General features: G+C 37.2%; 1 protein-coding gene across 1 annotated transcript; it reads right to left on the reverse strand.

Moving 5' to 3' along the window:
• Nucleotides 1-346: 346 nt before the first annotated feature.
• Nucleotides 347-25,178, reverse strand: LOC141605709 (dynamin-like protein ARC5). The gene is made up of 17 exons (XM_074424584.1): nucleotides 24,756-25,178; nucleotides 21,302-21,466; nucleotides 21,108-21,230; nucleotides 19,844-20,065; nucleotides 15,576-15,709; nucleotides 15,403-15,495; nucleotides 8,793-8,856; nucleotides 6,929-6,977; nucleotides 6,749-6,831; nucleotides 6,016-6,173; nucleotides 5,024-5,084; nucleotides 4,566-4,628; nucleotides 4,366-4,466; nucleotides 2,062-2,119; nucleotides 1,442-1,771; nucleotides 986-1,150; nucleotides 347-781 (listed from the first exon to the last, which is right to left on the reverse strand). Exons 1-17 carry the CDS (start codon nucleotides 25,071-25,073, stop codon nucleotides 710-712), a joined length of 2,259 nt encoding a protein of 752 aa, XP_074280685.1. The 5' UTR covers nucleotides 25,074-25,178; the 3' UTR covers nucleotides 347-709.
• Between the last annotated feature and the right edge of the window lie 1,356 nt (nucleotides 25,179-26,534).

Below are 26,534 nucleotides of genomic sequence, written 5' to 3' on the forward strand. Positions count from 1 at the left end.
AACAACAACATCAGAGCCTTAATCCCAAAATGATTTGGGGTCGGCTGACATGAATCATCCTTTAGAAGGGTTCTAAAATCAAATTCCGGATTTCTTTTATAAAAACTTAAAATTTAAATCAAGAGAAAAGATTAAAACGCTTTTGAAAACCGAAATAGAATTAAGGATCCGGAATGCCTTAAAAGTAAACAAAGTAAAATATATAAGAAAGTGGTTGGTAAAAAAGTGTAATAAATTAGAGAAGAGCAAATGATTAAATTTGTAAATTAAATAAAAAACGCCGGCAAACTTTAGGAAATTTTCCTCATTCTTCTATCTTTATAGTGCAGTAATTAACCATCCATCATGCACAACCATGTTTTTGTTTTTTAGCCTTTCTTTACTCCTCACCCACCATTCATAGAAAGTCTGAAATGGCTCCCAAGAAGTATACACAATTCCACATAATGTTGCTATATATGGGGTTATTAATTTTATGTAGATTTGCTGATATATTTCTGGATAACAAATACAACCAACTTCACTGTTGCTATATATATAAAATATAAATATATATTTTTCTTCTAAACCAATGTAGCCACTAACTCAACATTTGGACCTCAAGTCCTGTTCAAATGATAAAGACCAGGCTGACTAACTTTCCAAGTCCAATCTTCGTGTCTCGCACACTTGAGGATCGGAAACTTGCTCATTTGAGTGGATCAAGCTATTACGGTGCAGACTTGACTTCGTGGTATAGCTGTGTGTGAATTTGTTTGAATTTGTCTTTCAGTCTTCGAATCTGAATGTCCCAAACAAAGAGTTAGTCTCCTAAGATTGACAATTAACAAGGGTCGGATTTAATTTATTAATGGGTAAATGAAGCAGTGTGTGAGACACTCTTTTGAGATGTATCTAAACAAATCCATATGCTGCCTCATCATGTAATTCCAAATGACAATACTCGGGAAAGAGAGAAAAAAGGACTCAAAATGTGTTAGCATACCCTTCTAAGTTCGATGTCAACATCTCGCTTACGCTGGTCTAAACAGCTTCTCAAACTAGAAATATCGAAGATGCTGTCCACATTATTTTCAAAATTACATTCCAAGTCTTCACGCAAGAGTGTCGGGAGCTTGTCTACTATCGGCATTAACAAAAAGCAATTGAACTACAAAGAGAGGATAAAATCAAATTAGAACAAACAATTACATTACACAAGTGTTTCAAAGGCGAAGGAGAATACCCATAATGAAAATTACTTTGGAAATAAGAACGTACGAGTACAAGTTAGTGAAATTTTTTACTTCATTCATCACTAAATAGCCAAAGAATAGTGGGTCCTTGGCTCTATAGAAATTTAGGAAACGTAATCAACACAATTTAATCAGTATTTAGATGAAAAGAGTATAATTTTGCAATGGAACTGAAAATTAACACAAAGGAGAAGAATAATGATAACCTTCAATTCTGCAGATGCCAAAAAGTATTCTTTAATCCCATGAAAAATTTGCTGAACTAAAGCATAGACGATCCTCTCAGAAGAAGGAGCAAGTCTCCTATTCCAAAGGGTGTTATCGAGCAGGTCCGCCAGCCTGGTCTCCGTCATCTGGGCGGAGTTACCAGAGTCGACCCCAGGAACTAAGTGGCTTGATTTTGCACCTGATTTTGGTTTATTCTCTGGCTTTTCATTGACTATTGAATCTTGGGAAACAATAGAAGAAGAAATCAAGGAAGGGTCTGTTCCACTTGCCCCAAAGGAATCCAAGAAATGACGTAAACCAGCCCGGTTCTGCAAAAGTATTAAGGGTTTTATAACATATTGTCCTACAAGGGTTATCAAACCTAGGTAGCTTTAATCCTTAGTGAAGAATAGAGACCAGAGTGTTGCATTAGGTGATCACTATTTTATTTTCCTACTCTTATTTACATTTTTTTCAGATTCAGAAATATTCCATTTACACCAACTAATCTCATCTGAAAAACAACGTTCAGTGACCATAAAACATCGACATCCCCACACATCCATCTAAATATATTGTATTTTAGGAGAAATAAACAATTCTAATCAGCTGATATTACCTTGTTATGTAGGGACCAAGATACATAGCGTGTAGTGCTCACCAGATCTTCCATACACCTGTCGACAATAATCTGTCAAAGAAGAACCCAAACTCTGGGGCAAATAGCCAACGAGAAGAACAGCATACTCTCAATATTGTGATAACATTGGAAGATGTTATGATAATGAAATCTCAGATAGTTAAAATTTTACAAGTCATGATCACGATCATCACCTACAAATTGTTATACAACATTATTGTCAAACCATGAAAACAAGTCTAAGCCACGTCTATAAAGGGGAGAGAGAACTGTTGCATCGTTTGTAGTTCAGTTCGAGGAACGGGTTGGAATTCGTAATTTTCTACCTCCCTGAGCTGGGTTCAAATAGAATATTGTCCTGGTGAACTGTTTTCCATTGCATTTGAAACTTTACCCAAGAAAAATGTAAGAAAAAAAATATTCAACCAACTCTACCTAGTGCTTACATACTGGTCCCACCTTTTCTAAAAATTGGAGGGTAATACCCTAAACTGCACACCACTCATTCACAAGGGAAAAAGAGGAGAAAAGTAATTTTCCAAGTCCCATAACACGTTTTCTCTCCCTATTAAATCCAAGGCGGGAAAAAAAATCAATTTTTTTTTTGAGAGAAAAAAAAATCAACTTTTAAAATTCCTTATAAATCTACCCCCACCTTATCAAAACAAAAAATAACCACACAACTTCATCTTTTGGAACTTCTCATCTATGGCTTCCAAGCTCCCTCTTTTTTCATTTTACTGCTTCCATTTCAGGTAATTGTATTTTCTTCATCCCCTCCATCACACTCCAATGACGAGTTCGCTGGTTTCACTATTCTGGTTCGCAAACGGATCCCATTCCGAAGTTCCAATACGGGCGATCTGAGTTCGAACCAACCAAGGAACTCCGAACTGAGCAAACGAGGGAGAGAGAACACAGTTTATAAGCTCAAGAAAGCTTCATCCTAAAACCAATTGGTAATAGAAGTAAACCATTGGTTTATAAAGTACTGAACTCCCTTCGCATTTTGTCAATGTAGAACACTCACATGTAGATAAACCACATAATAGGGGCCTCTTAATACTTCCCCTCTTTTTTGTATTCCCTTAGAAACCCGGGAGAAACCATGGGAGCACACTTGAGTGATAATTAACAAAAACCCAAAAAGGCCAACATCCAGTGGCATATTTTTGGCCCAGTTTAAACTCATCAAACCGAGAACGACACCTTGGTTGTGATACCATGTTTAACCATGAATACGGGTCTGGGTCACACCCGCAATGAGGACAGAGAACCCAAAATAAGACGAAGAAAGTTCCATCCCAAAACTAATTGGTAATAGGAGCAGTAGCTTATTAGTTTATAAAGTATTAATTCTCTCCTCATTTTGTCACTGTGAGAGATACACATGTGGGTAAACCACATAATAGGTGCCTCTTAACAGTTATAATGAGATACTACAGAAACTTTGTATACTTATTAGTGACAAATCATATTTTTTGGTCCATTTAGGTCTAAGACCGGACCGAAACAAATATTTCGTGTTTGGTCCGGTCCAAGACAACTTTTAGGTCCGGTCTTTTGTCCACGAAATTTACATTTTCGGTCTTTGGTCAGGTCCGGTTTGATCCAGTCTTGGACAGAGGCTCACCCTTGACGTCAATATTTGGCAACAAATAGTAAAAGTATCAAGAATGCCTCATTGATCAATCGAATTCCTCCTAAAAACTAAGCATCTAATATGGGGAACAGGATTTCCTAACTCCCTTGCTCAATCAACCACATTCAAGAAACACCAAAATTCAAATGCAATGGCTTCACATTGCAAGGGCACATGACATCAAATAAGCATAGTATATAATTAATCCCATCAAACGGAGAATTTAATAATAGCTCTACATAAATTTGGAGAATTTATTATAAATTTAACATCGGTTAAACATCAATATAAATGGGATGAAGGTGGTACAATATAATAAGAATATCAAAGACACAGTGGTGATGATAGTTGTATGGGAAAAAAGGATCCTGTAACTGGTTGTAGCTACAACTAAATGGAAGTTCCCTTTGTAAAGTTACTGAACTAGTTTTAAGTAACTTTATGTACAAGAATTGAGCTCCTTTGTAAAGTAACTGGCCTAACTTTAAAGCTAATTTGGTAACTTAGTAAGGAGCTCAATAAATTTATGAAGGAGCTCGGTAACTTTACAAAGGAGATCAACAAAAACAAAAACAAAATCTGATTGAACATACAACAGTTGTAGGATCCATTAACTGTGTAGAATGTTGTAGTATGCTTACTTTTCCCTGCAAGATCTTTCAGTGGATTCTGCAAAATTGCTGAAGGCAGAAGCAACACGATCCAGAAATACCTCATTGTGGCTCAAATATTGACCATCTTTCTGAAAGTTTTGTTCAATTTGACGCACATATGTTCAAATATACAATGAACTTGATCAATAAAGCATCATTAGCCCGTTAAGACATCAAAGAATGTATACCTGTAGAAGGTGAATGCAAATAGGAAGCAATCTCTTGAGAATATGCAGCAACCTATTACCCAACTGCAAACAAATAGATTTACACAAGAGACAACTAAGAACACACAAGGATTAAAAATAAAATAATTCAAACTTTTCTACATATTCTAATTGCTTCACAAGAATATCAGATACTTCGAATTGAAGTGATTTGTACTGTATTTCCAAGGCAAACTCTTTCGTGGGTACTTTTTTGAGCATTATTCAAACATTAAATTGTGAAACGGGTTCTAAAAGCAAGTAAATACTTGTATTAAAGTAATTTTTTTTTGTAAGGAGTCAATTTCATCATCTTAAGAGAGAGAGTTCTTACAAAATAAACCCCATTATAGAGTCTAGGAACAAACAGAAGAACACCAAGGAAAGATTTAACAAATGAGAAAAAGAAAACGTACTGAAAGTCCTAACTAGCATGTCACCTGTTGCAAGAAAGGTTCAAATGTATCTCGAGCCTTTGAAACAGCAATCACGCAAGCCGTCCTGTAAAATAGAGTATGCAAAAAAGAGGCGTAGACAAGATGACGCACAAAAATGAACACATACTTGTAATGCCATTGTAGATATACACTATGCACTGCAACGTCAAAAGAAACTTGAAGGTATATGCCTACACAAGTTAATGATGCAAGCATGGACCACCTAAGCACAAAGCTGTAACCATAATGTATTTAACCCAGGATGTAACCCTTTACACGTGTCAACATCACTCATACAGAGAATAGAATTGACTTTTTAAATGGTGTAGAGCATATAGATATAAGACGTTGACATAGGATATGAAACACAACATAACAGTTGACAACTACAGGAAAAAATAATACTCCCTAGTTCCTCCGTCCTGGTCATTTATTTACCTATTCCATTTTGGGATGTTTCAGTCAATTGCTGTCAATTGTTTACTTTTCTATTTTAGGAATGCCTTTGATGAGCAATTTGATCCTCCACACACAATTTGGTCCACTTGTCATCTAATAATTGGCACCCTCCTCTTTTCTTGGTCTTTGTGCCAAAACCAAAAGTAAACAAATGACCAGAACGGAGGGAGTAATTAGTTAACAGTTGAGAACAACAAAAACACACCACCACCACCACAAAGCCTTAGTCCCAAATATGTATACATGGCATAAGAAAACCACAGACGAGAGGAGAGGCACACAAACATTTAAGTGGTACTTGCCTTAGTCCCGAATGTGTGTGCAAGACATACAAAAATCACAGATGAGAGAAGAGGTACGCAGAGATTTAAGTCGTTCAACTGAAAGACAAAAATAAGACGCCACAATTTGACAGTGCCTCTAAGCAAATTAGGCAAACAGTAATACAACACAGAAGCAGCAGGTAAACAGTAGGGAGTAAAGTCGAGCATGTACTCATTATGCTCAGCAAGAAGAACAACGTAAATAGATGATACCTTGAATAATTTGTTCCATCATGAATATCTTCAACGCCACATGCATTTACAATTTCTTCACGTGTGATTTGTGGGCATTTAGTGCCTCCTACCACGAAGCGGAATTCAGCCATAGCTCGATGATACTGTGCACCTCCATAGAGACGCATCCCTGCATTCTACATGATATTTTCAAGTATTATGTTGCAAATCTGAATGCTATGAAAACAGGGAAAAAGGCTAAATTAGATAATTATATTTTCACAATAAAAAGTTGTTAATGGCCTAAAAAAAGGTCCTCTAATTAGTGCGCAGAGAGCTGTTGAGTTACTTATAAGTCCTTGCACTAAAACATGGTCTACAAATATTAGAAGTAACAAGGAAAGACTGACAAGATTAATTCCCTTAACTGAAAAAACTAAGTGCACACAAAGCTTCTTAGAATGAGAGTTTTCTACTGATGCAACATTACATGCAATAATCATCAATATTTTGAAGACTGGGACATGGAATGTCGACTGCCAAGGAGATACATGACCACACTAATTACAATGTTGACTTCTACTGATATTTTCTCATTTATATTGTCCCTAACCTCCCCATTTAATTTTGATAGTCAAACAATGTTGACTTCTACTGATATTTTCTCACAATAGCATTTGAAGAAGTTAATGGCTCAAGTTGAAACTCGTTGACTACCAAAGTCAAACGGGGAGAATAATTTGAGATGCGAATAGTATATGGATACACCTACTGGAATTAATTTCGGCGGAAATTGGAGACCATCGGGACCAATAAATGCTCCTCCTTGCACTCTTTCATCTTGTAGTGTTTCACCTGCAATCAAAACAATGATACAGATGCTTTTACGATCTCCAGTTGTGCTCACGAAATTATGCTAATCTTCAACACCAAACAAGCCTTCAGAGCTTACCAAACTTATCTGGTGGTGCTACTATGGATCCTTTCAGAAGTAATGACAACTGCAAAGGTACACATAAGTGCAATCACATAACTTGACACCACAAATGCCAAAGCATATATCAAACCAAAACCAGATATACAGAGCACACTCAAACCAATGAGAAAAGTCAATGTGACAAATTGGCTGTCGAATTCAAAATCTCCGTGTTGTTAATATGTTATGCTTTCTTTCTTGTTTCATATAGAACTAATTGTCTTCTTCCATATAACAAGTCTGAAGACAAAAGACATACTCTGCCATCTGAGGCTAAATGAAACCTAGACAATTACATTATGGTAACATCCAAATATTATACTTACCTTTATCTTTGTAAGTGAAACATCATTTTTTTAAAAGCTACCCCGTGTAATTTACCATTAATTATTACCTATATTCATTTATATTGTTCCCTTCCAAATTTTGTAATCAAACCATGTCGATTTTGACTGAAATTTCTCTCAATACACAATACCATGAATTTTTTTTAAAAAAAATAAATAATATGAAAATAATTGTTTTGATAAATCCAACACAACAAATTTACATCGTATCCATACGTATATTTGGCGAAATCAATGGTCTAGATTGTCCAGCAACTGAACAGAGTCCAATCGGGACAATTAATATTGGATGGAAGTCCTACAGTACTGCTATTGGTCATGTTATTATGCATTATTATTCATTATCTAACGTTTAGTTTGCCAAAATATAACTGCTGTTGCAAAAAGAAAGTACTCACGCAAGAAATAGATCTTCCTAGTTTATATGTATACGTTACAAAGTTCATATACTTCTTTGGTCCGTTGTAGTGTTTGGTTATAATTGTGACCATATCATATCAACAAGGTAGTATGTTGCAATAAAACTATGTTTTCCCTATGTTTTAATTACCGCCTTAGCAGGTGGCAATAAAAGTGAAAAAAGAGGGGAAAAAGACAAGAAACTAAAAAAAAATTAGCTTCAATCCCCTTAATGACATTTGAAAGCAAGCTTACGAATATATTATCAATAACCATTACTTTCCTTAGTACGGTAGTACCCCTTACCAAAAGAGCCATTAGAGTTTGTCTTATTTAATCTCAAATCATTTTCTATCCCACCAATCAGGGTTGCCGAATTCATAATACACATAATTCGAATTCGCAATTCGCTCAAAATAGGGAATTGAATACGCAAAGTATTACAAAAAAAAAAAAGCAATTCGCGAATTCATAATTACTAGTACGCTTCATTTACTTGATGATAATAACAAAAAAACAAAAGGTTCATTGCATAAAGATCAGCAATTCAGCATTACAAAGTGACGGAACCACCAAAATAAGTCTACTGATCATATTTTTCTGGTTTCTTAAGTAAACACAAAGTAACGAAACCAGACAAAACACCAAAATAAGATTAAGTTGCTAGTCTATTGATACATCTTCTCCTTTCCCTTTGATGATCTTTGAAGTTGATCATATTATATTGAATTTTTAGTTTTTAATACACGAATTGAACTTGTAAAATTCGCTAATTTTTATATATAATTCGCGAATTAGTGCGAATTAGTACATGAATAAAACTTTTAGAATTCGCTAGTTTTTATATATAATTCGCGAATTAGTGCGAATTAATTCGAAAACGTATTGCGAATTGATACGCGCGTATTAATTCGCAATACGCACCCTATGTTGGCGAATTAGGTAACCCTGCCACCAATACAAGGACTTTGAGCAATTTTGCATCACCTCTATAAGAATATGAAGTGGTGACCAGCTATTTTACTCAAAAAGGGTCAAATCATAAGTTGCAACAAAATATATTAGTAGTTTAAGCAAAAGTACAAGCAAGGAACCTTTGTAAGAAAATGATCATGAAATTCTCTTCCTTTCTCCTTTAAATTCAATTCACTCAACATACTGCAAAAAAAAGGAAATCAGGAACAATTAATATTGCTTATAACTATCAGGAGAGCATGGATAACATATCATATTAATAATTAAGACTTCAGAGCCTACAAGATTTATATATTATCAAGAATGGAATGATTAGGCGTTTCAAGGTGAATGACCGATTTCAGATGCATTGACAAAGGGATGTTGAATTCCCTGTAAGAGACCCGGAGTCAATATGACATTCCTTAAATGTTTATTGTCCTACGCCAAAAGCAATGTTGGGTTTGTACTCTTTAGGACACCCTGATATTTCACTTCTCTCCTCAATTCACCCGGAGTAAGAAGGTAAAATTTCAAAATAACAAATTTAAGGCATCATTATGTTCCGTGTAGAGTATTGAGTCCTTTTTTCATAATAATGCTTAAAAAACAATTGTCAAAAAGTGGAAAATTGAAGTTGAATAGTTAAAATAGGGTCCACATATGGTTTGTTTCTTCGAAAACCCTACCTCGCAAGGCGTTTTAAACAGACCACCTGAAAATACATTCCAGAGACGCCTTAGCCCTCACATGTTTGCTTAGGGGAAAAAATTAGGTTATGAAGGCTCAAAATCACCTATGCGCCAACCAGCTTAACCAGAATGTTTTTATGCTCATTATTTGCAAATATTATAAGGGTGTTTATTTTTGCCTGTACGTATTTTAAGGGTGTTTATCTTACCGGTGTTTGTTTATCTTACTGTTGTACATTTTTTTACCAAATTGTCCACCTCAATTTCCCTTCCTCTCAATTCATAACCTCTCCTAACCGCCCCTCCCCAGCTCACATACCAACCTCCTCCAATCACTACCCCTATCGCACAACCAATTCTAGGCCGCACCACCAGTGACTGGTTACCGCCCATTGCCATCGCCCTTCTCATGATGGCCACCCTCTCACCACCTACCTAGAGGTGTCAATCGGGTCACTCAGGTCGGTTGTCGGTTATGTGTTGGGCTAAGACGAGTTGGTCATTTTGGGTTCAGGTTTTTTTGAGTCAAAATACGTAATCGAGCCGAGTTAGAACCGATTACGAATCTAGTTACGGGTCAAGAGTCGACTTACGATTCGTATGAGTCAAGTGATGGATCGTTTAGTTCATATCACTTCGGGTTCTATCGGTTATCCGTGATTAGCCTTGGGGTGGAGTCGGATCAGTTTTGGTTCATAGCATTTTGGGGTTCTATCAGTTATCAGTTAGACAAATAAAATAATCACAAACCTTAGGTAAAACAGATAAAAATACGACAATTAGATGAAAATATTAACTCCCATCAATAATTTCCAATTAACAATCAAATATTTGTTCTATAATGAAATTAGGATGAACGGGGGGCCTTGGCGCACCGGTTAAGGTGTTGCTTTGTGACCGTGAGGTCACGGGTTTAAGTCCTTGGAGCGGCCTCTTGCCAAAATGGCAAGGGAAGGCTTGCCCCAATTACACCCTTGTGGTGGGATCCTTCCCCGGACCCTCGCCTAGCGACGACGCCATCGTGCACCGGGCTCCCCCTTTTTAGTGAAATTAAGATCCATAATTAAAGAAATTTGAGAGATTGTATTGTTTGGATAGGAGAGATTAGAGAAGTAAGTTTTTTTGTTTTTCTTGTCAGAAGTAATACAAATGGCAAGTATTGTGATAAGAAAAAGTGTTGGAATACAAACTGTATTTTAATATATCTATCAAATTCAAGCTTAAATATAGAATGCTATGATTTTCAACAAATATATAAAATACGGGAAATCTTCACATGTTTTCGGTAATAAACGACGACATTAGGCGACTGAATTTCCCCAAGATAGATAAGGAGGATTTAAAAAGACTCAAATCCCAAATTGACCTAGAAAACCTAATCTAACTAAGGAGACTAGTTTTCATACGAAGTACTCCCTCCTATTCTTTGAAAAATTTCCAACTTTTGAGGGAGTGAATATTAAGATTTAAGGAATGCCTTACTCTTACCCTCACATCACCCTTACAAGTCACAAACCCATACATACTCTCATCCCAACATCAGATCACTACTAACACCTCCACCAAAAATTAACCCACCGCCACCACCACTCATTTTCTCGTACCAAACATCCACCAAGCCCTCATGAACCACACCCCTTCACTTCAAAACCACCACACCTCAACCCCACACGAGCGCCCCAACCCACCCTATCACCGCCGCAAGCACCGAAGCAACCCCACTCCCCCCACAACTCCCTGAACACCCTTCTCCCCTTCAGAACTCCATCATGATACCAGCCCAACCTCATAAATTCCGGCCACCACCATGGTCACCACCCCTTCCCCTGAGATTTGGCCATTACCACCACAACCACTAGAAGCGCAACTAAGTTCTCGGCCCTCCAAAACCCCTACAACCTCAGTCCACCCTCGAAAAATGTGGATCTAGGGTTTTAAAGGGTGGGGCATAAAATCAGGGTTGTAGCCTTCCAGGTGGCTGTTTCAGAGGATGAGATGGGTCATCGATGTTGTGGTGCTGGTTTTCGAGGTTGGAGAAGGCTAGTTTTGAGGCGAGAGTATGTCGAGGGAGGGGGCGCGGTGGATTCATGGGAGGGTTGGGTGGTGTGAGATGGACAGTGGTATGAGAGGTTATTTATGGCGCAATGGAGAGGTGCTGCGGGCACGGTGACTGAACACGGTTGTTGGGAGCTAGGATTGAGTGGGTTGGGCTCAGGTCTGGTGTGGTGGTATTAGTGTTTGGGGTTTTATGGCTGGGTGAGTGAGGTGACGGTAGTATGGTCATTTTTGTGATATAAACATAAGTGTCCTAAAATACGAAAGTGGAAGCTTTCAGTGAATCCGTCCAAAAAGAATGTTGAAGCATTCGATTAAGAGGAGGGGATAATATATTTATACAAATGTATAATATATTAAGCAAAGAATCCAGGCATATTAGATTGGCAAGGGTGTAAAAATCCCCATGCGAGGCAGTGGTTCTAAACTTTTAAGCCCTAACCATCTACGAATAAGGCAATCCTACTTGGACCTTAATTTGGCCATTAAATTTTGATGAGTAGTATTTAGGTAGCGTTTATCCCCCATTTATAACCTTATTTCAACTCGATTTTGTGTGCTTTTATAATTAAATAGCTCATTTTATTATTGTAACTAGTAATTAGTAATTTAATTATATTTATTGCAAATAATTGTTTTTATATGAGAATTAGTTAGTGCGATTAGTTGTGTTCATTTTGTAGGAACTAGTTCGTAAATAAAGACGGAATAAAGCAAAACCGAATGAAACAAGACGGGCTAAAGAAGTCAAGACGGGTCAAACAAAGCAAAAGAGACCAAGGTCTCCTAATTAATCCACCAAGTTGAACTCCTGCTTCTGTCCTTTCGTATTTCATCATCATCATTCATTCATTCATCACCATATCAACCACTACCTGCAACAACCATCAGCGCACCATCAATCCTCGTGCACAACTGCAACCACCAGCTCGCACCAGGCCACCTTGGCTCGTTCATCCGGGCAACAATCCAGAATCAAGGACCATGTGCCCACTGCCACAGCGCACAATCAGCATCGCTCGTCATTCATCACCATCAATTCACACCATGTTCTTCACCTCCGCCATTCTCGCCATCACCAGCAACCGAACCCGCAACCGAAACCCAACAGCCATCTTCGACCTTTCATCACATTCAATCACCATTCACCCATCCTCATTCACCAATCAACACCACCGTGTGACCTCCATTCGATTTTCACCACCGAGTCACAGCCACCATCACTTTCCGCCATCACCAACGCAACCACAATCATCATCTCCATCTCCTCTCCTCCGCTCATCACCATACCACACCAGCAGCTCCGTTCTGCTCCGCCGTCAACAACCAGCAACACCATCACTTCGATTGATCACTATCGAGCAGCGGTGAACTCGACAACCGCCTGCTCCCACGAACCCAGATCGCACCGCCATGAGCAGGAACTCCTCGCATCAACCAAAGCCCTTCCTCCGTCGCAACCAGCAGCTCGATCCCATCGACACACCTGCTCGTGTTCACGCACCTGCATCAACAACCAGCAATAACCACCACGGTACCTTCTTCAACCATCACCAATTGTGCTCCTAGCCGGCCCACCGGCCGCCGCCTACCCGGCTCCCATCATCAACAATTGCTCTCAGCTGGTCAGCCGTCCGCCGACACCCTCACCGGCTCCCAATCCTATCAATTCACCTTTTATTTCCAGGAGACCCCAGCCGGTGCACAAGCGACGGCCGGTGGACCGGCTCCCAACCGCTGCTTTGTTTTAAATCTCGTTTTATCCCTTTTTTTTTGTTTCTCCTTCTTTTTGGCTGTTTTACACGATATCCCCTTTCCCTTTGTTTTTGTTTTGTTTTGAGTCAAGTGTCGTGTCTTTTCTTTTGTTAAGTGAGTATTGTTTTTGTTTTGTTTTGAGTCAAGTGTCGTGTCTTTTCTTTTGTTAAGTGAGTATTACTATTACTATTACTATTACTATTACTATTACTATTACTATTACTATTACTATTACTATTACTATTACTATATATACACTACCAATTAGATTAGTTAGTCTCACTCTTTTAATTTATTTTTCTCTCAACATTTTTAGAACCCTAGTTATTTTAGTTTTCTCTCTTTAATTTTCCACTACAAAAGTTGTAATCTTTACTTAATATTAGTGTAATTACTCTCTAGTTTATGCAAGTTCTTCACTTCTCAATAGTTTACAATTAGTAATTTTGGGTTGTATTTGGAGAATTGAAGAATCCTTCCATATTTCAATCCAAGTTGTTATCTTTTGGTATAATTTCTCTTCTTAATCTCATTTCTTGTTGCTTGTTTACATTTCTTGTTTATTTAATTCAATTGTTTGAATTAGTAACCATGTTTATTGTGTTATTCATGCTTGTTTCTTTATCTTTCAATTTCTCTTTTATACCTATGTGTGAGTAGTCTTATCTAAGGTCATGGGGGATCTTGGGTAATTAAAGGGGATGAATTTGGGTTGTTAACACTTTGATTTGGGTAATTAATTGGTCTTTACTCTCATGCATATGAAATGTTTGTTGAATTGTTTAAACGAAAGTTTGAACTCTTCCTTGACATGTTTGGCCTATCTTGGTGCTCATGCTATTGGATGGTCTTTATGCCATGTTAGTTGACCTTTATTCTCATGCCTATGAAGTGTGATGGATTTCTTAAATGAAAGTTTGAGTATTTCTTTATCATGTTTAGCCTATCCTAGGTCGAAAGTCAATGGAAGGCCTATATGGCATGGTCGAGATGAGTCTTTCTTACTAAATGAATGCTTGTTGGTTAACTCTAATTGACCAAGAAATTAGGTTCAATCCTAGGCCATTATCATTACCCGTTTCTTATTAACACTCTTCTCTTCCCCGACTTACCCAAGTGAACCCAAAGACCTTAGCTTTCCTTCATTAATTAGAAACAATTTCACTTAGTTTAATTTTACATCTTGTTTGCATCTTAGTTTACAATCAATCAACCTCTTCCTTTGTTTGACTAAACTAAAGACTTAAATAAACCAAGTATCTAACCCCCGCCATCCTTGTGGTTCGACCCCGATAAATACTACTTTTATTGGGTTTTATAAATTGTGTTTGATGCGAGTATTGACAGCAAAAACCCGGTCATCAAATTTCAACTTCAGCCTCTTTGCTAAACATCCCTCCCTTTCTCAATGATTTTCATATATTATTTGTTGTTAAATTTAAAATATAAATGACTATGGTATGATATTAATATATGTACATTTGTATAATATCATTCATAAAAATTTAACAAACAAAAACAATATAAAGGTCAACGCGTTGCATTGGGGGCCGCGTAAAAGTAATAGGAAGATCATTATGAAGGCAAGGGAGTATTTTTAGCATTATTTTAGGACATACTCATATACATTAATCCTCCCTCTTATACACCAGGCCTTCTTCTGATGCACAAAGCTTTATATTCTTCACGTAAATTCCTTTAATTTACAGCAAGCACAAGGGAGGTAATTCTTACCCTGTAACGTATTAGTGAGGTTGCAATTTGAAGGTATTATGCCTACTTGTGACCATATTTTATAAATAAAATAATTCTGCTCTCTCTGTGACGTATTAGTGATGTTACAATTTGAAAGTATTATGAGTACTTGTGACCATAAGTGATGAAAAAAACATCTTACAAACCAGACATTCACCAGATACACACTTTGTATCTTGGAAATATGAAGAACATTGAGGACGCTCCAATGATGAGTTAGATGTTATGGTTACCAGATTCGCTATGAATACGCTCTTACCGATTCACGATTCGCTCTTATAGAATGTGTGTTATATGTATTTTCAGTAAGCAACTTGATAGAATTCTCATTCAACGATTCGCGATTCGTAAGGTATCAACTACCAAGCGAATCCGGTAACCCTATGTTGGGTGAAATACCAAACTACCAAAACTGACATATTTCCTGTTTAGTTAACAATATCCAGAGATTCCTCAAAAGGGCTAAAGTAAAATGATTAAAATAGCTACTGACCTCAGTTCTTCATTAATTTCATTTAGATTTTTAGTAGCACTGCGATGCTCTTTCTCAAGAAGCGGGATGATCAACGGAACACTGTCGATGTACCTAAAGCACAACACAGGATGACAATACGTAATATGATAAATTCAGAAAGAAGTTCAGAATTTTCAGATGACATTGCAAACCTCTTCTGCAGCAATTCTTCTAAGAATAACCTCAGGCTGCTTATTCCTATTCGGCTTCTTTCTTTTTTTGAAAGTTGTCTTCCCAGCTTCTCCTCCAAGGATGAAATATCTTCTGTCTCTCTTAAGCATACAGCCTGGCAAAATAAGTAGATGATTCCACTTAAACTAACCCATGAATTTGAAACTGAACTGGGAAATAGATACATCCTCCGTTCCAATAGGTTAGTTTAAGGAACTTGGTAATCACCAAAACCACCCTAGATCACCAAGTTCCTTCTCCACTCATTTCGCATATTCTATCATGGCACTTGCGATGGACACTTTATAGGAGCTTATAAAGTATCGGATATGGCGTATCCATAACGAATTAGGCAACCATTTACTAAAGTACCACAACCACCTCACCTAGGTGCTCCTAGTTTGGGAAGAATACAATCACAACCCAACTCTCAATAAACACAAACGTACTACCTGCAAGGTTTTCAAAAAATACAAAGTTTCATACATAATCTAATCTGAGGAGTGACTTTGGAACATGTTTCAATGTATAGCTATGGTGCTCGGACTCAGGTACGACGTACTGATACGGGTACGAATCCTTGTGTTTGACACTTGGAAGTCAAAAAATCGAGGATACGAGGACACAAGTAACCAACGGATACGACAACTTTTGGACACGGTCAACGTATCCAATCTTCAAATTTGGACACGGTCAACCTATTTCCAGTTTTATATTTTTCCTAGTTTATAAAAAAAATTAAAATAAAGCTCCATATGTATAATAGCTTGTTGAAGTTCTAGGTGGGAAAGTATTATGCTTGCTTACTATCAATATAAATTTTGAAATTGACACTTGTGAAAGAGATAAAAGAATACTATATGCATGGAATATCTCAGAAGAATACTGGATTATGCTGCTCAAACTTGGTTCTTTAGGTATCACCCCATGTGTGGTGCATTGAAACTGAACCACTTACTCTTTGCTGATGATTTACTGATGTTTAGTAAAGGGGATGTGAAATCTATTATGCTACTACTGAGAGCTTTTTCTACATTTTCTGCAACATCTGGACTTAAAGTTAATGCCTCCAAGTCTGAAGTGGTTTTCAGTGGAGTGACAGCTGCAATCAGGAATGATATTCTCCAAATATCTGGATTCAAGGAAGGGGCTTTACCATTCAGATATTTGGGTATTCCTATCCAGTCAGGGAGACTTGACAAGGCAAGATTGTAATATTTTGGTGGAAAGGATTGTAGCTAGGATAAGGGGGTTAGGTGCAAGGAAATTAAGCTATGCTGGACGATTGACACTTATTAACTCTGTGCTAAATACCTTGCATAACTATTGGGGCTCTATTTTTCTAATCCCTAAGACAGTTGTTCAGAAAATTGTGAATGTGTGCAGGAACTACTTCTGGGATGGAGGTACTGACTATCAGAGGGCACCATTGGTGGCCTGGCATAAGGTTTGTTGCTGCAAAAAAGAAGGAGGTTTGGGTATTAAAGATGCTGAGAAATAGAATATAGCAACAGTTGGAAAACTTGTGGATTGGATTTATAAAAAGGCAGATAGATTGTGGGTGCTTTGGATAGACCATGTTTATCTGAAAGGCCAAGATTGGAATACATATGTCCCTCCTCCTGATTCCAACTGGAACTGGAGGAATATTTGCAAGGTGAGAGGTTTGTTGAGTGCTGGGTATGTGAATAATGTGTGGCAGGATGCTAGAGGTTACAGTGTTGGTTCTGGTTATGCCTGGTTACAGGGTGTGCACCCCCCTGTCCAGTGGCATAAGGAGATATGGGATGCTTGGTGTGTGCCAAAACACTCCATGATAGGCTGGCTAATTAAACAGCAAGCACTGACTACCAAGCAAAAATTATTCAGGCTCCAATTGTGTGATAATGATGAGTGTATTGTGTGTGGAGCTGATACAGAGACCCATGAGCATTTGTTTGGGGACTGTCAGTATGGAGCAAGGATCATGGGACAACTTGAAGTTTGGTTGCAGTACAGCATGCATTGTCAGACTGCAAACTTGACTAAGTTGCAAAAGAGGGTTGGTAGGATGTCAAAACTAGCCTGCTGGTATACCATCTGGCTGGAACGGAACAGATGCAGATTGGAGCATCAACTTACTAGACCTGAGAAGCTAGTGCAGGAAATTCAGAGACTGGTGAAGGCCAGGTTACAGATACTGCTTAAACTCTTAAAGGACCTGTGCTGACCTCTGATCAGCATTGGTTAAGTTCGTTGGGGATCAATAGTTAAACTTGCTTTCTTTGTGATTCTCAATGTATGGAAAATATAATGGATGAAATGTATTCCTTGATGTAACTTTTTATAATATTAATGAAAGCTCACATGTTACCAAAAAAAAAAAAGAGATAAAAGAAAATAAGAAAAGAAAAATCCATAAACCCACAACTCACCCCACCTATTTTGGAAAGAAAATTACACATTAATGTAGTGACATCAAGGGCAGAAGATAACAAAAGCCGAGTTACGGAGATAATTAAGTAAAAGCAAGATATAAAATAATAATTTCCTTTTCCCCACAAATCTACTCAAGTCTCTTTCTTTTTCCCCTCATAAACATTAAAAAACTAGCCTTTTGCTTGCCTTCTTCTATGGTTTCCAGGTTTCTCTTCAATGGCATCAAGGTACTTCTTTTTTCTACAACATTGTCCCATTTTTCTTGCTGCCGTCCGGAAACGAATTCCGTGTCCGTATCTGGGTCGGGTCGTACGGACACGGGTACTCCGGGCAAAAGGGCGAGTCCAAGTATCATATATGTATAGTTCATGAAGTGCCACTTTGATGACGCTATGATAAATAATTCAAAGCAACGTGCGGAGTTACGATGCTGATGAAGACCAAAGACATAATGACTACTCCCTCATATTTAAAATAAGGGATATTCTACATGGTACCCCTCAACTTTTCGACTTTCTATATGGTACCCCTACATTTTTTAAAACATATATGGTACCCCTAATTGTTGTCATTATCACTAACTATACCCCTAAACTTTTTTTACCGCCAATTGAACTCAGTTTTAGGCGTTAAGTGATTACTTGGACGCGTAACCAAGCTTGTCATTTATCATCCCATGACATAAGGACTCTATTAGGCTCAATATCCATCTTTGGACGTGATAATTTGGCATGGGATCAATAAATTTCCCGTCAAAAATTTTTTAGCCCATATATATCAATAAATACTAGGATCGAGATAGATATTGAGCCTAATAGAGTCCATATGTCATGGGATAATAAATGACAAGCTTGATTACGCACCCAAGTCATCACTTAATGCCTAAAACTGGGTTTAATTGGCGGAAAATAAAGTTTAGGGGTGCACTTAGTGATAATGACAACAATTAGGGTAGGGATGGCAATGGGTTGGGTTGGATCGGGTTTTGCAAGATCCAAACCCGATCCACTTACTTATTGGATCACAAATCCATATCCATACCCGATCCATATCTAAAATTTTAAAATCCATACCCGATCCATTATACTTTTTTCAGACTCATACCCGCTCCAAATCCATACCCAATCCACTAAATAATCCAAAACCCAATATGAAATTTGATTTGACTACATAAAAATTTAATCTTATATAAGAAAATTTAAATTTCAAGGTTAATAAAGCCTAAATTTTCAATAATATCCACCTGGATCGGGTTCGGGTATGAATGGATCGGGTTTGAATTTGGTTCAGGTTTTCCAATAGTGGATATGGATATGGGTTTTTAAATAGTGGATCGGGAATGGGTTTTTAAAGAGTGGGTTTGGATCGAATTTTTTCCTACGGTTCGATTCGGGTTCGGTTCGGTTTGGGTCATAATTGCCATCCCTAAATTAGGGGTACCATGTATATTTTAAAAAGTGTAGGGGTACCACGTAGAAAGTCGAAAAGTTGAGGGGTACCATGTAGAATATCCCTTAAAATAAACATCCCATTTGACTTTACGTTGTCGCCATGACACTTCGCCTACATTTATGAACGATTTTTTTATGATAAATGTAAATATTTTAGTATCATATAATCGTTTTTATATTTTTTAAACTTCAAAATTTTAATGGTTAAGTTTTACTAATTACAACTTTGACCCTGAAAAGTCAATCGGGAAGTTTATTTTAAATAGGAGGTAGGACAAATTTGTTCATAGTTAAACCCGTTGAAATAATTTAAAAAAAGGAGCATAAGAGACATGCACCCTTATTTTGACTTTAAGTTACAAACAAAAGCACAAACATACCTTCTTAAATTCATCGTTTGATCGGTAAACTGAATCAGGAAATGAACCAACTCTTCCAGAAGGCACGGACGTGAAGAAGGGAGAGTCGCCTAGAATTAATCCATCCAGGGTACATGCTGGTGGTGAGAGGAAAACCTCAACATCAGATGCTCGAGCAAACTGTGGTATTTTGGTGTCAAGCTTTGTCGACACAATTACAGTCCTAGAAAGCTCAGGATCAATCTGTGTGAAGTTCATAAATCATTAGAAAACCATCTTACTCGGTGCCAAATTTACATTAAAAAGTGTAGCTAATGTACATATTCTACAATTCTATTGCTAAACTTATATACAGACAATCTAATACCACACGCTCAAGTGCCTTAAAAAGAAAGTCCCTCCTGACGAAGTGAGAGAATCGAGATACACAGAGTAATTAAATCACGTAAAGCCTCTTGCCTCTAAGATTAATTATGTTTGACCCTCCTTCAAAACAACCACCAAATGACCTACACAGAATAGCTTGGTATTTAATCCCCTAGTGTACTACATATTAGGACCTCTGCAATTCTTTTGATTCGTCTTTTGTGCAAGTTGTGAGCAACTCCGAGGTAGCATCAGACATTGTACATGGATAATAGACCATTAGAAGTCAAATGGAAACAAGAAATTGCAAATTTTCCCTCGCATGCAACATAGTACAAAATCAGGAAACACATTTAGCCTGATGAACACTAGATCAACCCTACTCGGTCATGGGGATATTTGTATCTTATGGTCGTCTTCTGAAGCAAACAGTGATCTTCCAAATTACAAAGTTCACACTTCATTAACCAATAAATAATTCAGTCTTGTTGCAAAGCTTTGTATAACAAAAAATAAGCTCAATGTCATAGATACTATCTTCGTTACCATGAATAAGCTACTTGTCCGAAATTTTATTCAGTCCAATCACAACTTCACAGCTTCACAAGTACTTCCAACAGCAGAACTTTAACACTATATCTCAGACAGGACTAGGGTGCACCTAACAAGTATTTTATGGCCCACGGACATGAGGGCAAGCGGGTTTGAGATGGGAAAGTGGGTTCGGATCCGGCTAGCAGGCTGCCCTATATATACTCTTGAAAATATTGCCCCACACTTGAACAGCTCCAGTTGAGAGGTTACTTTTGGCTATGTACTCAATGAAGGAATTTGCCTTGCATGCAAGGAAAGCCATTACATAAACTTCGAAAAGAACACAACAAAATTTTATCAAGAACCAAGAACCTGTAACACTTACTTGCATTACCACCCTTCTAGTAGTTGCATTGCTCCAATCACTGCAATCTTCAAGGCATAATATGATGAACTCTTTATGCTGCATTTTAGCTCGTACTAAAGACTCTACAGCTGAAGCTTGAGCCTGTTAATGAAACCATCATTTGCAACCTTGTAAAAGAAATTTTAAACCTAAATAAAAATTAATAAGTGTACCTGAGGTGCTCGATTTTTTCGAGCTGGAGCAGGAACTGTTAGGCCTGGAGTATCTATAATGGTGAGGTTAGGACAATACTTATATTCCACTTTGATGATTATCTCCTTGGAAGAGAATTGGCAAGGTTCGCTCTCCAGCCGTTTGTTCTCAGCTTCGATGTATGCCTGCACCAAGTTTTTAAAAACTTCGATCACAAAGAGATGTTTTGTAGGAAATATGAATGTACGTTAATCCATCCATAATGTGAAACATTAGAATAATATAACTACTGCAACAGCCTATAACAGTAAAATATCTACTCATAACTTACATTCCTTGGCTACTTTCAGATAAATGCCAAACAGCAGAAGCCAAAGTAGATCTCCTATACTGAGGCAAATGCAGCAATTACTATTAGCTAGTCCTGCTAATAGCAAATAGAGAGTCAAATCAAGTATTGTTCTCCTATGAGCATGATATGGTCAAACTAATTTTCTTAATACCCCTTGAGGTTAGCATTCACGATATTACAATCGCTCACTTCACATATATATCTCATTAAATAGTTCAAAAATCATAACAAAGCCAACTTTATTCAAGTAAAAGGGGAGAAATGCCTATAACTTAACTATCCTCATTATTTACTTTACATAGTGATTGACTACGTCAAATGATGATTCATGTTAGCCAACTCCAAATCCACACTGGATTAAGGCTCTCTTATTGTTGTTGTACTCCTTCACCCCTACTTTTATTGTCATACTTCCCACTTTTGGATGATTTAAGGAATAATGAATGATTAATAGACAGGGGAATGTTATTGTGATAGAGGGAGTGGTCTTTAATTAAGGGTAATATTGGCTCATTTTTCTTACTAAATTAAGGGTAATATTGGCTGTCGTGCTATGTGTTGCAGTTAGTGCAGTGATATTTATTTTAGAAGCTTTTGTAAATATTTTATCATCTGTTGGCTATTTCATATAAAGTTAAGATTAATTATATATAGAATAATCAATTTGACCAATGTTATAAAATTTTTAAGAGCTTTTCATTATAAATTTTGGTCGGCGCAAGTTATAACTCGCTCATCTTGAGTTCATCACAGGCTACATCGGACCAAGTTAGCCGATACACATTATAAATCGGTCGTCTCGTAGATATTTTCCTATTTTTAATCTCCCTAATACATCTCGGGATATCTCGTATCGGCTGCCTTCGATATGGATACATCTCGAGCAATATGGTAGGTCTCAGGCGATATTTTAAACCATGTTGCACTAGAATAATCTCTACATAGAACTTTCACCAATTCACATTTTTGTTTGGAGCATTATGTTATAAAGTCAAATTAAAACGGCGTGGAAAGCATCAAAATTTTGACTTTACCCTTGTGAGATCTTTTCTCCAAAAGAAGAAAGGTTATATGAAGAAAACAATTCCCTGATTTTCTTCCCCTTTGCTCGAAATTTTTCCACCAGACTTCATAATTCCCTAAAAATCATCCGTCACACGGATGAAGGTTTCAAAACTAACAAGGAATCATACGAATGAAGAGGAAAGGAAATCAGGTTAGGGTGGGTTTTAGTTGCGTAAGGTTGCAGTAAGGTTGCATAAAGTGGCAGAATAGGGCCAGCGTGGCGTTTAAGAAAAGAAGAAGATATAAAAAGGTTGTTCTGCAATAATTTTCATGTTGGCATGGTTTAAAAATTAAAAAATAAAAATAAAAATAATTGAAAGGTCTGTATTGACTTCGAAAATCACATTGAATCATAAAATGATAAATATGTTTTTACTAATATGGCTCAGGAATACACTGGATTGTCACATTGACAGAGAACTGCATGTGAACAAATGATTGCTGCAAAAGAGAAATGAGCCACTTCTATGGATATGAGTTGAAGAAACCCGTTTATAAGAATATTTTGGATTTCCTTCACCCAAAAAGGCTTAAGCAACCAACATAGCATTAATGTTCACTAAGAGACTAAATACTACACTCCTAGGCTTAATCAGCTGAAGAGTGAAGCCATTTTTAAGAAAATTCGGGATTATCAAGCAAGAGAGTTCAAGTGACAACTATAATTTGCAAGCACTAATCTTCTGGTTGTCCTGACTTTGGACAAATTTTGCGGTTTTTACATCAGCATTTTTAACAAGCTATGTCAGGATATGACGCTTCCAAATGACAACTGCGGTGATATGCATAATAACCTGCTCAGAAAACCACCTCAAAATTCCAATTAAATGGACATTATAATAGTCATGCATAAAGAGTATTAACTAAAACCATCCGAACTTCCGAAGTCCCATAATTCTACAAACAATATCTATCTGTTTTCCATGTATATAGTTTTTCATAGACTATTACACAGGTCATAAATGTAGTGCATAAAGATGCATTTCCGTTAATCCAAACCCAAATTACGAATAATCATGTAAAAATAACGAGTTAACATACAAATTAATCATACATTACCCAACTAAACAAGCTACCTCTATGCAAATTTGCATTTACCTTGAAGGATTTATGCGCAGGACATTTGAACTCACTCCTAATTCCTAAACCAACCCCAATTAGAAATTCAACTATACAAACCCTCTTCACAATCTGCCTAACACATGTAAATGGAACTCTGGCCAAAACTGAGTATGTTCCTGAGATAGCAACTAACACAGAGGTACTGGTACATTAAGTCCTATTTCTAAACGTTCACTTACTATCATTTGTAACACAAGTATTGGCGTTTTCGCCTCACTATTCTACCTTTTTAACTATACAACCCTCTTCACAATCTATCTAACTCATGCATTTGAGCTAACTAGCACATGTAAATGGAACTCTGACCAAAATCGAGTATGTTTCTCAGATAGCAACTAACACAGAGGTACCCCTTTTATCATTTGTAATACAAGTAGTTGGCCCTTGGCTTATAAAGTGGTAAACTCTCTCCTCTTCTATCAATGTGGGACACTCACATGTGGGTTAATATGGGTTTCTTCACAATAGTTGCTACTAGTGGCGGCATCAAGGGTCTAGCAGGGGCCAACCTTGCTTCATAAACCCAAGGAGGTTCAACTCTAAAACCAATTGGCAATAGAGTAGCCCCTTGGCTTATAAAGTGGTAAACTCTCTCCTCTTCTATCAATGTGGGACACTCACATGTGGGTTAATATGGGTTTCTTCACAATAGTTGCTACTAGTGGCGGCATCAAGGGTCTAGCAGGGGCCAACCTTGCGTGACGGAAATTTTACAACTTTCAGTTAATTTTTCTAGCTCTAACTAAGTAGTTGGCCTCTTAAAAATGCGCGCGCCAGACTGGCTACAAATCCAAACTCCGCCACTAGTCAGTGATGACTACATTTTAACCAACTGGGCCAACTCAATTGCGCATTGGCGCCTCAATCATTATGAACAAACAAACAAAATGAGAAAGGAAGTAAGAAAAGGAAAAGGCAGTAAATAGAGAAAAAACCTGAATAGCATCAAGGGATTTGAGCTGAAGAGAATTGGGGTCGAAATCGGAGACGAGAAAGCAAAGGGGAGATTCACAATCAGGATTATATTTCATATGAAGAGTAATAGGACGTCGAGTCTTGGTACCACCACCAACATGGTTGAATTGAAAACCCATTAAAGCTTCAACCAAAGCACTCTTACCATCAGTTTGATGGCCAACTACAAGAATAGCAGGTGCTTCAAATGGGGTCTCGAATTCTTGTGCTAATGAATGAAGATCATTATAAGCTTCGTAAAGTTTCCATTGTTTCTCCATTTCTTCTCTTCTCTCCATTTTCTTTCACTTTCACTATGCTTCTTCCTCTTTTTTTGTCTTTCTATTCTCTTTTGTTCAGGAGCGGCATGTGACTTGTGTTGTCTACTCCACTCTCCACGACACAAATATGTGGGCTTTTTTGGATTGGGTTTTCATTTTGCCTTTTCTCTTTTGGATTTTCCACGTACACAAATTGTTATATATGACCATGTTTAACAAAAGACTAGTCTAATGACACAAAGCCCAACTAAGTAAGTTAATAAATCTGTAAGAAAATTATTTATTTCGGTAACATAATACTTTATCTTGATAACTTGCATATTTAAATCGGTATTGCTTTTTCACATACAGAATTTACTTTTTCACATACGAAATTGAAGAGTCTATCGATCCGAAATACTCAAGAGGGGGTGAATTGAGGATTAAAACTTTTACCTACTTTTTCGATTGTATATGTATAATTAATTATTTAAAGTTTATTGATTAAACTTTAATTAATTAACTAATGAACGAACAAGAACGAAATAAACAAACGAACAAAAGAGAGAGACGCACGGTTTTTGAAGTGGTTCAGTTTTACAAATCGAAATCTACGTCCACTATTCTCGATTAATAAATTTAGTACCTTTCTATGGATTACAAATTTACTAACCCAACTCGTACAACTAACCCTAGTTGTAACTCAAGTGAGTACCGTTAAATACTCGAGTGACTAACTTACGCTAATAAGAAAGCACTAATGATTCTTGCAAAGGTTCACGTTAATGAACAAGTAAGAAATCGATTGAGCACTATTATCTTATAACGATAACTAAAGAACGAATGCACAAGTTTATAAACACACGACCTTTTCGAAAATAGCTGGTTAGGTATTTTTTTAACGAATTGGTTGATTCAGGTCAATGCGGTCTTACTCGTCGGATGTTTGATGGTTTGTTTGTATGACGATATTTAAATAAGGAAATAAAATACGAAATGTAAATTGACACGTAAGATTTGGTGACGCGGAAAACCCAATGTGGGAACAACCGCGGGAGGGACGGTACCCTGCCAAATATTGCACTAGCTTCAAATAGGAGGATGATTACAATTGTATCGTGATGCTAATCTTGCTAGCACGAGGTATCGAGCTTGTATGATCTTGGACGAATGTATGTGTGCGCATGTGAATATGAATGTGAATGTCCTTCTTTGATTGCTCCCTTGGCTATTTATAGGGTAAGAACCCTAGTCATATCTCTCCTTGATTATGGAAAGGGAATATAACTTCCATAACAACTCTTTCCATGTTTGGTTGATAAGGTTAAAGTCGTATCACCTTAATCAAAATAAATCTATCTGAGGACTAACAAGAATAGCTAGTAGTAAGACAGGTATCGAATCCACAGGGAGGTGATAAAAGCTAGGTCTGCAAATATTTAAGTTGTCAAAAGTAACCAATTTCGGGGGGGTTTGTTTTGTGTTGATTCTAATAAACTA

This window comes from Silene latifolia, chromosome 10 (genome assembly GCF_048544455.1).
Source record: "Silene latifolia isolate original U9 population chromosome 10, ASM4854445v1, whole genome shotgun sequence".
NCBI lineage: Eukaryota > Viridiplantae > Streptophyta > Magnoliopsida > Caryophyllales > Caryophyllaceae > Silene > Silene latifolia.

Excerpts from the sequence above, each read along its gene's own strand:
- LOC141605709 (XM_074424584.1), bottom strand. The coding sequence starts at position 25,073 with ATGGAGAGAAGAGAAGAAATGGAGAAACAATGGAAACTTTACGAAGCT. Across the intron at positions 1,151-1,441 it reads TGGCATCTGCAGAATTGAAG|TTCAATTGCTTTTTGTTAAT; the intron begins GTTATCATTATT and ends CTCTCTTTGTAG. Across the intron at positions 782-985 it reads TTGACATCGAACTTAGAAGG|ATTCGAAGACTGAAAGACAA; the intron begins GTATGCTAACAC and ends TGGGACATTCAG.